At 50.5% G+C, this 16,343-nt stretch overlaps 1 protein-coding gene across 5 annotated transcripts in view; it reads left to right on the top strand.

Annotated features, from left to right (window-relative positions):
* DNMT3A (DNA methyltransferase 3 alpha) overlaps nt 1-16,343 on the top strand; it is a 125,161-nt gene that overhangs the window by 30,289 nt on the left and 78,529 nt on the right. For 3 of the 5 annotated variants that reach the window (XM_023550499.2, XM_064295119.1, XM_023550498.2), the window contains exon 2: nt 511-776. In XM_023550499.2, the coding sequence (XP_023406267.1) occupies nt 714-776 (63 nt within the window). In that variant the 5' untranslated portion in view covers nt 511-713. Of the gene's footprint in view, nt 1-156; nt 777-16,343 lie in introns of those variants that run through there. The other 2 variants (XM_023550497.2, XM_023550502.2) reach the window with 2 other exon arrangements.

Genomic DNA, 16,343 nt, shown 5'->3' with positions numbered 1-16,343 from the left:
CTTCCTCCACGTGGTGGGGGGGTGGGGGTGGGGGTTGGGGTGAGGACAGATTAGAAGGAAAATATAGCCCTGTGGGGACCTCTGGGGGTGGCTGGGATTTCCCAGGGGGCGGATGGGGTGGGAGGGAGGGTGCGGGAAGCTTTCGCAGGAAAAGAACAGACATGAAGAGGAGGAGGAGGCTCAGGAGGTGGCTGGAAGTCCCAGAAGTGGTGCCCACTGCGCCACAGCAGCAGGGAGGCCAAGGGAGACTGCTGCTGCCTCTGAGGCTGCTTGGAGGCAGGAGGCAGAGGCGCCCTGAGGGTCCTGGCAGAGCTGTGCTCGCTGGGGTGCTGGGCTTGCCTGAGCTTGAGGCCGGTGAGACTGGGAAGGGAAGTGGAGTCAGGGGAACCAGGCCTCACAGGCCCAGTGTGGCCCTGGGGCTGAGGGCCTAAACCAGGGAGGAGTGGGGTCCTGGTGGGGCCTGGATGTAGGGGTGCCCTGCCCTGCTGACCCCTCTTCTTTTGCACACAGGTGGAGCCATCGGAAGCCCAAACCTACAGGCAGACAGAGGCAGTATTTCACCAGAGAGCTCAGCACCAGAGGGCTCGGCACTGGCATCTATGTTTAAGTGTTAACTCTTGCTTAGAAAGACCACGATAATTCCTTCCCCAAAGCCAAGCAGCCCCCCAGCCCCGCGCAGCCCCAGCCTGCCTCCCACCGCCCAGCTGCCCGCGATGCCCTCCACCGGCCCCGGAGACACCGGCAGCTCCGCTCTGGAGCGGGAGGAGGACCGCAAGGTGAGCAGCCCGCTCTACAGGGGACCCTCTGGTGGTGCCCCAGGAGGGAGGAACCTGCCCCCTGGAATAGTGACAGTGCAGGTGTGTGAACACTTGACTGCATCCTCAGTCTTCTCAGGAACCCAGACAGACGGGTACTGTGAACGTCCTGTTTTGGCCACGAGGAAACTGAGGCTTGAGGAGGTTAAATACTAGTGGTGGAGTAGGACTATGAACCTGGGTAATCTGACTCCAGAACCTAAGCTTTTAACCACAGAGGCTCAAACCTGGGGTCTGTGAATTGTGAGGTATCAGTCTCCCAGAGAGTCCCAAAACCTGGATTCCTTTCCTCTTACTAGCTGTGAGTCCTCAGTTGAATCCCTTTAGCCCTGGTTTAGCTGCCTCTATTTCCCCAGGGTGTTCAATAGCCTCTGGGTAGCCAAAGACAAGACAGCCAAGGACCATGATAGACTTGAGTGCTGGCCTGAGGGCTTCCGCAAGGCACCCTGGCACCCTGCCTGTGCTCTGCCGGGTGATACCACATCATCAGTGCCTCCCGGAGATGGGGATTTCCCTCCTTCCCCCACACCCCAGGCTCCAAGCACACGTCACTGGTGATCCTTGATGTGGCTTCTGGCCATGGAGCTGGGGCCTCATTGTTCTCAGAGCCTCATGAGGGGAGACCTCTGCACCCTCCTGCCAAACTCCGGGATGAGCCTAAGTCAGTCAGAGGGAATTGTATCAGACGGGTGGGAACCCCTGCTGGGTCCCAGAAGGCTGCCTGGAATGTTACCAAGGTGTGTCCCTACCTATAGGAAAACTTGGACTTCAGCCTAACACTTGGACTCTGCTTCTCCCTCTTTCAAATGGAATGATAAACCCACTGTGGCCCTTCCAGAACTGACATGTCATATCTTCCTCTTGCTGCTCCCTTTCCCTGAGCAGGGATGCGGGTGGTGATGCTTGGTGGGGTGAGGCAAGTTAGTGGGAGCAGCAGTTTGTCCTTTGGGAACAAGAGTGGAAACCTGGGTGCCAAGTGTGGGGTCCCTGAGCAGCTTCTGGGGCTAGCACCGCACAGTCACCCCACCTGAAGACTGGAGCTCTGCTGACCACTCTGAGGGGCAGCTCTGAAACCTCGTCTCTGCCCACCTCCCTCAAGCATGCTTAGCTCCTTCCTGGGCCTACTCAATCTTAGAATGTGTTCCCACTTTCTGGGTCGTTTCCATCCATTGCTCCGTTTGGTCCTTTGAAATAAGTGGGGCAAGTAGAGATGGCCCTAGTTTACAGCTGAGGAAGCTTAGCCCAGAGGGGAGTTGCCCCTTGGGGGGCCATCTAGCTGGTCAGTGGAGGGTCTAGATGAGAGACTTCCTTACTGCCCCACCTGGTATAGGGCCTGGAATGAACACGCTTGCATACACACACACATCAGGTGTGCATACAAAGCCCAGCCTGGAACCCCACAGAGAGCCACAGGGACTTGTGCACTCAATCAGGCAGAGAGGCGGAGCAAGCTGAGTTGAAAGGGCATGCCATGGGCCCACCATTCAGGGCTCCTGGGAACTCCAGGTCAGTCCCCTTCTTCCTGACCCCACAGAAAAAGAGTGGGTAGTTCAGGTTATCCCATGCCTTCTGGGCTTCTCCTGCCCGGGACTTAGGGTGCTTGCAGACCCAGATCCAACAGCCACATGTGCTCTTAAGTGGCTGCTGTGGCCGGGGATAATCCCTTCTCCTCTCTGGGCAGGGCTTCACTCCTCTTTTGGATCAGGTGACCCTGAGTCCCATCCGCCCACCCACCGCAGGCCTGATGTCGTGTCTGACTGCCGCAGCTCCCTGCCCAGGCACTTGCAGTTAGAAGCCAGCCTGCCCCCACAGGTGGGAGGGTGTGGATAGCTGTGCCACATCCTCTGGAGATGCTGGTGGGGGACTGCACCACTGTGCCGTGCACTGCCCTGGGCAGCAGAGCCCCTGGCCCTGCCTGTGGGGTGCAGTAGCTCGTACTCTCAATATGACAGCTCAGGACAGTTCAGGGAAGAGCACTGGACAAGGAGTCACAGGTCCCAGGTCCAAGTCCCAGGTGGGCTGGTTACTGGAGATGGGACTTCAAGCCATCTGGGCCTGGGTTTGCTCAGCTGGAACAAGGGGCTAGTAACTCTAGCTGTGCCTGTTTTACCGGGTGCTTGTGGGAGTCAGATGAGGTCATGGACATGGAAGTGCCCTGCAGACAGCAAAGTCTGGTCCAATTATGAGGGATTACACTTGCTATTATTAACTACCCATAGTAACTGCTCTGGCTCAAGGGGCAACAAACACATGCCCAACCCACAATCCTGGTGCTTGGTAGAGTGTGCGCACTGCGCCCTGGTGGGGCCAGATAGGCATGCCAAAAGATGGCAGAGACCTGGAGAGATGGGCCAGGCCACAGCCGGGTGCTTCTGCCAGCCGCCCACGTCCACAACGCTCATGTTGGCTCACCTGGCACACCTCCCTGGCACCTGGGCTGGCTCCACGCTTCAGAGAGCCGCCCAGGGAGGGCAACAGAGACGCTGATGTCCACCCACGCAGCACTGAAAGCCAGGCCTGAGGCAGGGGTGTTGTAGAGCTGCAGGTGGAGGACATAGGTTTGGTCTGCAGTGGCCCGAGGAGTCGGGCAGAGTTGCCAGGAGCATCTGGTGCTGAGGAGCTGTTTGGTGAGCCAGAGGGAAGGGCGTGACTGCCCACTGGCTGCTTCACAGCCTGGCCCTGGCTGCCCTTCCAGCTTCCTTCCCTGCCACGCCCCCATACACCTTACACTCCAGCCCCACCCGCTACTTCCTGGAACTGCAGTGCCTCTGTTCATGCTGTTCCCTCTGCGTCCTCTAAGGAGCCCTGGTGGCGCAGTGGTTAAGAGCTCAGCTGCTAACTGAAAGGTTGGTAGTTCAAAACCAGCTGCTCTGTGGGAGAAAGATGTGCCTTGGAAACACTATGGGGCAGCTCTGCTCTGTCCTATAGGGTCATTATGAGTCAGAATCGACTTGACAGCAGTGGGTTTGGTTTTTTTTTTTTGGCGGGGTGGGTGTGGGGGTGGGCCCTTTCCCTAATTTTCTGTCCTCTACTCTGGTCAAAGGCCTTGCTTCAGTTTGCTTTGGAGTACAGTTTGTAGCTGACCTGTCCTTTCCAAAATGTGGCCCCTGGACCAGGAGCATCAACATCACTGAGAAAGCCTTAGAGGTGCGGAGACTCAGCCCCATCCAAGACCTCCGGAATCAGAAGCTTTGGGGATGGGGCCCAGCAGTCTGCATTTTAGCCAGACCTCTAGAGGATTCTGTTGAGAATTTGAGAACCACTAATGTGGATGAGGAAACCCTGGTGAAGTAGTGGTTAAGTGCTGTGGCTGCTAACCAAAAGGTTGCTGGTTCAAACCCAGCAGATGCTCCTGGGAAACTCTATGGGGCAGTTCTGCTCTGTCCTATAGGGTTGTATGAGTCGGAATAGACTTGATGGCAGCAGGGTTTTTTTGTTTGTTTGTTTTAATGTGGGTAACGTCTGGCCCCATGGCTGCCCCTAGAGGGCAGGACCTCAACTCCTTTCTTCCGTGTGAATTCCCCAGGCCTGACATAGCCCTCGACACAGAGTAGGTGCTCAAGAAAACCTTTGATCCCAGTGTCAACTTTAGCTTTATTTTAATGTTACGTAAATATATGCACACATGAAACTAAACGTGTGTACCTTCTGCTTCTGCGATAAAATCCAAACGAGTGTGTAAATTAAATACAGTCAAAATTATAAGACTAATGAAATTCACATGACCAACCTTAGCTTACAACAATGGATGATGTTGTTTTGCTGAAACTGTATACCTGCTCAGAACAGGAATGTGGCGCAGACTGCTTCCATATGACTTCTTAGGAGTCTGGCATATTCTTTAACCATTTGTGATGACTCATTTCTCCAACCATCAAGAAATATTTTTTGGATAGTGTAGGAAGACCCCTCCATAGAAAAACCCCAGACCCCACTACCAGCCAGGCGGGGTGCAGAGCTCTGGGTGATAGGCTGAGGCAGCCATGCTTGGATTGAGGTTGGGCTGGGTGTCTGTCCCCCAGGCATCTGCTCAGCATTGCTTCTGTCTGCAACCCGTCCCCCTGTATCCATATGGTGGGCGGGCGGGTGGAGGGGGACCTTAGTTGCGGAGGCTAGGAGGAAGCTGGCTTTGAGGGCCCAGGCTCTGGGACTATGACCAGGGTGGGTAAATATGGCCACAGCAGGGGAAGGGGGAGCTGCCCTCTACTCCTGTGGAAGCGGGGTGGGGAGGTGAGCAGTGAGGAGATCAGGAGCCTCTGTCCAGGCTCACGAAGGGGATCATGGCGGTAGGATGCCAGGACCTGTGCAGAGAAGGTGAGAGTTAGAGAGAGCAGGAAAGGGGATCCATAGCATCCCCAGCCTTGGGGCTGGAAGAGCCTCCTCACATCAGCAGATGAGAGGGAGAGCCTGGCCAGGAGTCAGGCTGGGCCCCTAACTTGCTGCTCTTCTCTCTCCACTGGCCTCAGAAACATAATGGCCATGATGCCTTGAGCACTGCCTGTCTGCTAGATGCTCTTTTAAGCTCTGTACATGCATTATCTTACTTAATTCTTGTAACTGCTCAGTAAGGTTGGCACTATTACGGTTGTACGTAGGGTTGCTATGAGTAGGAACCAGCTGGATGGCACCTAACAACAGCATTGTTTTCCTCATTCTCCCATATTAGGGACTAATCTAAAGCTCAGAGAGGTGAAGTCACTTGCTTAAGGCCACGCCATTAGTAAGTGGTGGTTCTGGGATTTGAACCAGTTGCCTGTTCCCCTGGCTTCTGTGTTTCTCAAGCGGCCTCCTATGTGAAGGGGCTAGGGGATAGACGGAATGGTGGCTTCTGGCCTTGGTGCTCCGTGGTCCTACCCACATTTTTCTGCTGCAGTTTAAAGTGTGTTGATTTAGACTGCAAATCGGGATGGCCAGAGAATGACTGATGGCCTTGCTCTGTGTAATAGAGCTCTGGCCCTGGGTGGACGCTGGGGATACTTGGTCTCCAGCAGGGCTCCCATGCACACACACACACAGGCACACGCTCTTCAGTGTAGACACTGCCGTGGACACAGTGCTGCTTTCCTCCCTCCCTCTTTCTTTCCTTCTTTCTCCAGATGTAGATACCTTTCCAGGTGCCTTGCATATAGTAGGACTCTACAAGTCTGTTGGATGAACTGAATAAACATTCCCGGAAGACCTAGTAAAGGAAGGGGATGGGAAGATACAAAGATAAGTGAGCCAGTCTGCCCTCCAGAGCTCTAAGTCCAGGGAGGGAGGCCCCTCACCGGACACCTCGCCCTGGTCCCTGCCCCCCTGCTGTGTAGTAGGAGCATGTTGTGCATGTGTGTGTGTGTGTGTGTAGGTGAGCACGTGTGTGTGTTCAGTGCACATGTGCATGTGTATGTGTGTGCATGTGCATGTGTGTGAGTGTTCTGTGCACGTGTGTGAGTGTTCTGTGCGTGTGTGTGTGTTGCGTGCACATGTGCGTATGTGTGTGCATGTGCGTGAGTGTTCCGTGCACATGTGCATGTGTTGGTCCAGTGCTGTGGCTGTGGCTACTCCCTCCCTCCAAAGTCCAACCCAGAGGCCGGCCAGCACCGATCTCACTGGGCTTGGAGCACTTCTAGTGCTCTGGTATGCAAGCTCTCGGGCATCCTTGGGTGATGTCTTGGTCATCTAGCACTGATGTAACAGAAATACCACACGTGGATGGCTTTAATAAAGAGACGTTTATTCTCTCACAGTCGAGTAAGCTAGAAGTCCGAACTCAGGCTGTCAGCTCCAGAGGAAGGCTTTCTCTCTCTGCTGGCTCTGGAGGAAGGTGCTTGTCATCAGCCTTCCCTTGGTTTGGGAGCATCTCAGCACAGGAACTTCAGGTCCAAAGGATGCACTCTTCTCCTGGCACTGCTTTCTTGGTGGTATGAGGTCCCCAACTCTCTGCTCCCTTCTCTCTTTTATATCTCAAAAGAGATTAGCTTAAGACATTATTTAATTTTGCAGATCTCATCAATATAACTGCCACTAATCCATCTCATTACATCATAGTGATAGGATTTACAACACACAGGGAAATCACATTGGATGACAAAATGGTAGACAATCATACAATACTGGGAATCACAACCTAGCCAAGTTGACAGATATTTTGGAGGGACACAATTCAATCCATGACAGGTGGGGTCCCTGCAAGCTCACAGGGTTTGTTGCTGCCCCAGGCCCACTCTGCCTTTATTGCACACCGATGCACACAAACAGTCCCTTCAGGCTGGCTCTTTGCTTTACAATAGTCACTACAGGGGTCATTTAAATAGCATCCCCCTCAGTGTGTTTCAATAGGCACAGAAAGAGCAGCTTTGCCCTCACCTCTTGTGGAACACAGCTAATGATAACAGCTGGTACAGTTTTAGCTCCGCAGAGTTTACTCGATTCTTGAGCGTGTTCAGCAAATATGTTGTATAAACAGTGCACACACATGAGCTGACCAGGGCCTATGTTTTGGCCTCCAGATTCTCTAACATTCTCTAAGTGAGACACTATTGTATAGCAAGTTAAGTTCACCTCGCACTCAATAAAGTCTTGAGTGGGGTTCAGCTGAACTCTGGAGAGGGGTGTGTGTTTTAAATCTGTACTCTGCTACTCACTAATCATCTGTGTGACCTCTGAGTGGAAGATAGCATCCTGTCAGCTTGAGGGGTTTAAGTGAAATGGTGCGTGCAAAGTGGCTAACACAGGGCCTTGGCACATAGTAAGCTGGTTTTAGAATTTGTTTTGGATGTCTACCTGTCTGTCTATCTAACTACATATCAACCTACCTACCTACCTACCTTTCTACTTATCCATCCATCTAGCCAGCCAGCCAGCCAGCCACCCCCCACCTACCTACACATTTGTGGTTCAGATCCACTGCAGCCCCTAGGATTGCATGGCATAGGAGAAGAGCGTGGAAGATGTAGGTGAGGGTGTGAATGATGTGAATGGAGAGAAGGTTACTTCTCTCTAGGTCAGTGGTCACACCTTGTTGAACAGAAGCAAAAGCAAGGCAAGGGTAGGGAGTAGGTACGGGTGCACTGAGACCTATCTCCTCATGGTGAGGGTGCCCTTCAGGAGCTCTAGTCAGGGGCCTCAGCTGGGCTCAAGGTCACCCAGGGTCTTTCACGCTCTAAATGGCTGGGCTTGCCCGCTGGGAGGATGGAGGCTCCCCTGCCAAGAAGGTAGGCCCACAGGGCCTGGGCAGGAAAAGGCTGATGACTGGGAAATGGGGGAGGTGCCCTTCCTCTCTGGCACCTGGCCAGGCATGGAGGCCTGGTCATGCCCTGCAGAGGCCCCTGTGGAGAGCCACAGGGCAATTAGAAATATTACTTATAATCACACCACTTCACATTTGTATAGTACAGAAGGGCATATAAAAGGGTTTCCTTTGCATGGCAATTAACTCACTTAACCTCATGATGACCTGGAGGCTGTTAGTGTCATCATCCCCATTTTACAGATGAGGAACTGAGGCTTAGAGCAGCTGAGAAACTTGGCAGAGGCCACATGGCTACTAAGTCATTTCACCTGGATTCTTTCCCTGTGTAAATGAAGAAAAAGCACCTCCTGGGTAGTGCCTCCAGGAAGGCATGAGGTGACGCAGATGTAGAGCAGGAGGGAGGCACGTCCAGTAGGGGAGAAATGAGAAAGTTGTGCAGAGCCTGGGTAGGGTGCTGAAGGAATAAATGTGGGTGGGCTTGCGTGCCCTCTAGCAGAGCAACAGGGCTCTCTCTGCTCTGGCCCTCAGTACAGTGTCAGGGACTTACTTGTTTAGGTATCATCTCTCCCTCTAAACTGAGTTCCCTATTGGCTAATCTTTGTATTTAGTACACAGTAGGTGCTCAGTAAATGCAACAAACTATTTTTGAACACACCTAGTTCTGGGCCTTGATGTGGTTAAGGCCAGGCTGCAGCTCCAGGTGCCCCCATGTCCTGGAGGGTGGTTGCTGCTTCCCGGGGCTGAGGTCTGGGCAGTCTCCACTCTGGAAGGCAGTGAGGCCCAGCATGGGGGCCGGTTGTGGAGGAAGGGCTGGACCCCTGGCAGGAAGGCCTGGAAATCATTTAGCATTTATGTAGTTAAGTGTTTGGCTGCTAACCAAAATGTTGGCAGTTCAAATCTACTAGCTGCTCCTTGGAAACCCTATGGGACAGTTCTGCTCTGTCCTGTAGGGTCACTATGTGTTGGAATTGACTCGATGGCAACAGGTTTTACAGGTGTGCAAGTACCAGGAGCTGTGGGGACTTAGAAGGCCAGTAAGACAGGGCCACTGCCTTCCAGGAGCCTGGCTTTCTTGGAAGGATATGGGAGGCTTTCACCAATAATTGTAATGTGCAGCTGATTAAGGCACCTTGGAAGAAAGGCCTGGCAATCTACTTCCAAAAAATCAGCCATCGAAAACCCTGCGGAGCACATTTCCACTCTGGCACACATGGGGATGGAGTTGACTCAATGGCAGCTAGTTTAAGCAGTCAGTGAATATTTGCTGAATTTTGTCAAATAACTGAAACAAAGGGCTGATGAGCTTTGGGAGGTGACTGAGATCAGAAAAAGCAGGCGCTTTGGGGGCTGCATGGAGAGTGAACATCTACAGTGACTCCTGGTACCACTACTTGGCCACTCATGCTGTCCTCAGCTCTCTGCTCCCTTTGTGCCAGTCCTCCAAGCAGCATACTCTGTCACTTACCTCCAGCCAGAGCCACCTCTGCCAGGTCGGCCTGGGCATGTCTGCATGTGTGAGCATGTGCATGTGTGTGCGCATGGGTGCATGTGCAGTGTGCGGGGTACCCGATTCTGTGCCTGTGGCTTGTGCTCAGGTGGCCCCAGACAGGGCTCTGCCTGCTGTAGAAGCCGATTCATTTCACTGAATTCCACAACCACAGACAGCCCCTGGGAAGCCCGCCAGCCAGCTGGCAAAGGCTGGATGTGCTTCTTGTCCCAGGGGGCCTGGGGCAAGTGGCTGCTAGATCCAACAAGTTCATCCCCTCTACTCTTTTAAACACCAACTTCAGACATCTGCTCAACGGACTCTGGGTCAGTAGCATCCAGTTTATGTACAGAAGAGAGCATGTACCTTTAGCTGGCTTTCTCTGGGCAAGGGCCTTGAGGGACATGAATGGGGATGGGGGTAGTTTATGCCTAAGCATGGTCAGCTAAGTGTGTGCATACGCATGCATGTGAATGGAGGTGTGTACCTCCTGGGAAAATCAAATCCTGCTTCTCATACAAAACCGTAAAGTTCAATTGCAATCCAACTCATTATCTGTTCTGTTCTCCTCTGTTCCCCTTCTGCTCTGACACCGGCTACACACGCAGCACTTCTTCCTCTGACCCTAACCACCCAGACCTAGGTCAGAGCTCACCCGTTAAAGGACACAGTCCCCCAGACTGCCAAGTCAGCCCGAGACCACAGATGCCAGCTGCAAGCTTGGAGGTCCAAATGACACCCTCACTTCTGACCTGCTGCCTACAGATTTGGGATTTTCCTACTCCCCCTTCAGGATGCCAACTGTAAGCTCAGGGGTTCCTAGGACCACCTCACTTCTGAACTGCTGGCTCCCACCGCTCCCTTTGATAATTCACTAGAATTGACTCACAGAGCTCGGGAAAGTACTGTACTTATGATTACAGTTTTATTATAGCAAAAAGGATACAGATGAAGAGACATACAGGGAAAGGTTTTAGAGGGTCCCCAGGGTGAAGCTTCCATGTCCCAAAAAGGAACGCACTACCTCCCATATGCATGGATACCTTTCGCCAACCAGTAAGGCCATGGAGCTTCCATGTCCGGAGGCTTTATTAGGGGTCTCATTGTATAATTCAAACTCTAGTCCCCTCCCCTGAGATGGGTCCATATATCAAGGGGTTGATATCAAGAGGTTGATATCCTATGGTAGGTCTTTCTGGCATAGTCAGCCCCCACCCAACATGAGTCATAGATGTTAGGTGTGGCCTGAAGTCCTCATCAAAGACACTTCAGTCATTGTGGAAAGTCCAAGATTTTAGAGATTTTCTCTCTGGAACCAAGGACAAAGACCTAATTCTTTGAGTAAAGTTAACCCCACAGTGCCTTTACCTCATCTGCCTTCATTCCTTATGATTTCACTGTGTTTTTGTGTATGTGTGTGTGTGTGCACATGTGTCAGTAGAACGTGACATAGTGGGGCATGGTAGCACGTTGCAGTGGAAAGGCCCATGGGCTGAGAATCCAAAAGATTTAAATTTGGGTTTTGAATGCCTCCCTTCATGGTTCTCTGATCTGTGCAAGACAGACAACCTCTCTGAGCTCTGGATTTCCCACCTGTGTAATGGAAAAAATAATACTGTCTCTGCTTTCTGTAAAGTGTAAGGATCAAATGAAATAACGTATGTGAAAATGCTTTGTTAATTACCATGCACAGTATAAATGCAAGAGATTATTATCGTTATAGGCCAGCTCATCAGAATGAGAAGTTGTATGTGGCTTAAAATAATCCATCCAGTGAGCTGTGTTAAAATGTAGGTCAAATCATAGCCTCAGAAGTTTAGAGAGAGACTTATGGTAACAACCCAGTCTAACTGGCCACCAAATGTGAAGGTGCTCTCAAAGCTGAGAAGAGTTACATAAACGTAAAGTGACATATCGGAGCCTAGAAAGTACACTTTAGTCATCCTTTGCCCTGGGGTCATGGATATCAGTGTGGCACCTGAGCTTCATGCACGGTTGAATTTGCGTGGGCTGGTGGATTTGTACGTGTGCCTCTCTGTGTGTATTGACTCATTTATGTATTGAGCACCTACTATGTGACTCGAGGAGCCCTGGTGGTACATACAAATGGTTAAGCACTGGACTGGTAACCGAAAGGTTGGTTAAGTGCTGGGCTGGTAGCTGAACCTACCCAGTGGCCGTGTAGAAGAAACACCTGGTGATCTGCTCCTGTAGAGATTATAGCCTGGGAAGCTCTATGGGACAGTTCTCCTCTGTGACATGGGGTTGCTAGGGTTGAAATTGACTTGATGGCACTCAACAGCAACATGTGACTCGCTCACCAAGTCACTCATTAAGTATTTCTCGAGGGCTGCCTTGTACCAGGTGCACTGTTCTAGGCATTGGGCATGCAAATGTGAATAAGACACAGTTCCTTCCCTCAAGGAGCTCGTAGCCTTGGCCCCAAAATAGCTGACAGTCGCAGTGCATAGTGCTAGAGGAGAGAGGAAAGGAAGAATGGGAGGAGGGTGGCCCAGGGAAAGGAATCTAGAAACTGAGGCTTGAGAAATGAGTAAGGAAGGATTTGCTGGTCAACCCCAAGGGGGAGGTAGTCCAGGCCGAAGGAACACCCTGCGCATGGGAGGAGGGAAGCAGCCTGCTTTGCACCTGGTGTGGTGTGTTGGCGCCTTGGTGGGAGGAAGGCCAGGTGGAGATGAGGTCAAGGTGGCTGGGCCAAATCCTGGGGCCTCCTTCACATGGCCTAAGGAGCTTGGCTTGGTCCCACAGGCCCCTAGGAGCCCCCTTGGAAAGGGTTTAAACTCTGCAGAGCGACATAATCAGCTTTGCATCTTGGAAAGATCACTGAGCCCCAGCGTTGCCGCATCTTTCTGTAGCAGCACCAGCCAGATGTGGGGGTCTGTCTGTGGCAGTGAATGATAGCTGCATATGTATGGCTGTGAGCTGGGATTTGCATGGGGGTGGGGGGTGGGGTAGGCAGCAGGTGTGTACATTTGTGAATGATCTGGTTGGGATCTGTGGAACAGGAAGGAAGTTAGCAATCCTTGAATGACTACCATGTGCCAACTTTCTATATTACCTGACTTAATTCTCTTAACATTGCTATAAAAAAAATGTTGTCGTTATTAGCTGCCATAGTGTCAGCCTTGCGACTCATGGTGACCCCACGTGTTACAGAGTGGAACTACTCCATAGTGTTTCTTAGGCAGGAATCTTTATGGGAGCAGATCGCCAGGACTTTTCTCCCATAGAGCTGCCGGGTGGGTCTGAACCGCCCAACTTTTGGTTAGCAGTCAATCACAAACTGCTTGTGCCACGCAGGTTCCTTAAAGAAGGTATAACCATCCCCATTTTTTAGGTGAGCAAAGTGAGACTCAGAGAGGTTAAATAACTGAAGTTACTAGTAAGTAAATAACAGAGTAAACATTCCAGTGAGCCCTGACCAACTCCAAAGCAGCACTTCGAACCAGTTCAGTCATGGCCGAGGAAGCAAAACTACAACAGACCTGAATTTTTAAAATTTGGGGGAACCGGAATGATAACCAGAATGGGAAAAATTATGAGTCAAATTACTGCGAGAAACTAATCTCCCTCTTAGAAAACAAGGGCAATGTACGTGTTGCATAGGAACTAAATCTCTTGCCCTTCAAATTTTGAGCCTGCTCAAAGAGGCAGCCGACCACACGGCTTTGAATGTGTATCACTCTTCACAGTCCTGACAGTAATCCAGTCTCCTGCATCAGGCTCCTGAAAGGGCTCACTACACCTCTTTGAGTCTCCCATTCCAGAGTGGCTTCGACTGTTATTTTTCCATTATAATTCACCCAAATTGTAAAAATTCAGGTCTATTCCAGTTTTGCTTCATTGGCCATGACTGAACCAGTTTAAACTGGTTGGAAGCCCTGCTCCAAAGCCTATCCGATTAGAATTTCTGCCTACCTCTCTGAACCCTCTTGCATCCTTCCTTCTGGAAGAGCTGACTCATTCAATTTGACAGATGAAGAAACCAACCTGGGCTCAGGATTGTGCCTGCTAAATCTGCTACTGGCTTCCAACTGGTCTGAGTCACTTTGGATCATATCTTCCTCTTTCAGAGCATAGTCGTGCACCTCATAACGTACGTTTGGGCAACGTCCAACCGCGTATATATCTGTGGTCCCATGAGGTTATAATAGAGTTCAGAAATCCCTAATGGTGAACAGGACGTAGCAGACATAACCAGACATAGGGAACACAACAACTTCCCTCATGCAACACATATATCTCATATCTCTTGTATACAAAGTGTGCTGCCGGGGGCATAATGGTACAGTTCATATATAACCTATAATACATGTCTTGATAGTCATAACTATCATATAATACGTATGTCATATGTATTGTAAATCATATAATACATATAATACAAGTCAAGTCATATAATACATATGTCTTGATAGTCGTTGGAGCCCTGGTGTCACAGTGGTTAAGCGCTCAGCTGCTAACCAAAAGGTTGGCAGTTCAGATCAACCAGCTGCTCCTTGGAAACCCAATGGGGCAGCTCTACTCTGTCCTGTAGGGTCACTAAGAGTCAGAATTGGCTCGACAGCAATGGGTTTGTTTGGTTTTGCGTTTTGAATAGTCATAATAAATGCCTATGTTATTGGTTTATATATGTTTCTTTTTTTATATACTTTCTATCGCTATTTTAATGTGAACTTTCCCTAGTTACAAATAAAAAATTTACTATATAACAGTGTATACTTCACCTCATAGGCAGCAGTATCTGATGTCACGTATTGTGCATCTCTTGAGCGTTGTGGTGTTATCTCTCTGTTTAAGTGCATCATGGCTCCCAAACACAGCAAAACCAGTACTAGAAATAGCGGCAGCAAGAGGCAAAGGAGGAGAAGTATCAGTTTAGAAGTGACACTCCAAAAAAAAAAAAAATCCATTGCCGTCGAGTCAATTCTTAGTCATAGCAACCCTATAGGAGAGTAGAACTATCCCTATAGGATTTCCAAGGATCGGCTGGTGGATTAGAACTGCCGACCTTTTGGTTAGCAGTCATGCTCTTAACCACTGCATAACCAGGACTCTAGAAGTGAAACAAGAGGTCATTAGACAACATGAAGTTGGAGAATCAGTGAATGCTATTGGTGGCGATTTAGGCGTGTTCACACAACATCCAAATCACATAACGTCCTATTTCACAGAACGTTTCATAGACGTTAGGTGACACATGACTGTATTGGCGACACCTCCTAATTCAGTGCTACTTGCGGATTTGATAAGTGTATTTTAAACTCCTTTGCTTAACCCATCAGCAGCAAAGATATTGAATAAAACAGGCCCCGTACCAGATGTGAGAATGAACCACTTGATACGCCTCCTCCGGTGGGGCTTTTGCAGGGCACGGCCCCTGAGCCATCTCTTCACCTTTCTCAGTGCGTTATCTTTCCCTAACTTGTTGGCGTGAACCCCAGGCATGCTCCGAGGAGAAAGTACCACAACCCCCTTTGCCCTGTGACTTGTCACTACATCAAGGAAGAATGATATATTGGCAAAAAAAATAACATGCTTTCACAAAGCTGTGTTTCAGGGCAAAATGGAGAGGACATGGGCCAGCAATTGCTCAGACAGACCTAGGTGCAAATCCTTACTCAGTTTCTCGTGGGGACTTGGTTCCCTCAACACAACCCAGGGCCGTGCTGCAGTGTGAATGCTGAGCTGGCGCTCAGTACACAGCAGCCCCAGTCCTGCAGTCTCCCTGCAGAACATCCACCACCCCAGCAACTGGGGACAGGTGACCTGGCACCAGGGGAGCCCACCCCTTCCTCCTGGGGTGTGTTGCACTGAATTTGATTTAATAGGGCGAAAAGCATGCTGAGCACCTACTGTGGCACAGCGCACATGGTTTGAGGTGAGGAGTTACATCAAGTATCCCAGGCCTGCATAGGGAAAGGGGGTTGTCTAACAGGGACCCCCAAAGGCTTTTTCCATGTGGCTGATGGAAGCTGGGCTTATCTGTCAAGACTCTTTGTTTTGGGCTTCGGTCAAATCAGTGCAGTGTGGGAACCGTGGCTTGTTTTTGCTGATCGGGCTCTGATTGGCTTTCATACCTCTGATTAGTTCAGAATAAAAGCTAGCATGGAATTCATGGGCAGTCGGACATCTATCAGGGAGTCACCGAATGGCGCAATAGGTTAAGCTCTTGACTACTGTTTTAGGCTGGGTTCTCTAGAGAAGCAAAACCAGTAAAGTGTATAAATACATATATATAGAGAGAGAGTTATATCAAGGAAATGGTTCACATGGTTGTAAGAGACTGGAACGTCTCGAGTTCATGATTTACAAAGCCACAGGGGCTGGTGAGCCCAAGATCACCAAGTCAGAGAACAGGGCTCTTGCTCACACACTGCAAAAATCGATGACTCCCAAGAACGGCAGGCAAGACCATAGGTCAGCTGCTAGCTCAAGTCCCAAGAACTGGAGGTCAGATGAATAGGAACCAGCTACAGGATCCAGAGTGAACAAAAGCCCACGAGCTTTGCCAGAAAGCCCACTTATGTTCAGTGTAGGTCACACCCCCAAGGAAACTCCCTTTCAACTGATTGGCTACTCACAGCAGATCCCATCATGAAGATGATCACATTATATCAAATCTCCTTGTGGAAGTGATCACATCATCATATGACTGCTAAACTGCATCATAACTGCCAAACCGCTGAGAATCTTGGCCCAGCCAAGTTGACACACAACCTTAACGATCACAACTACTAACCGAAAAGCTGGTGATTCAAACTCACCCCGAGATGCTTCAGAAGAAAGGCAT

This window comes from Loxodonta africana, chromosome 12 (assembly GCF_030014295.1).
Source record: "Loxodonta africana isolate mLoxAfr1 chromosome 12, mLoxAfr1.hap2, whole genome shotgun sequence".
In the NCBI taxonomy this organism is placed as follows: Eukaryota; Metazoa; Chordata; class Mammalia; order Proboscidea; family Elephantidae; genus Loxodonta; species Loxodonta africana.
This window is presented reverse-complemented; position numbering and strand designations above follow the sequence as displayed.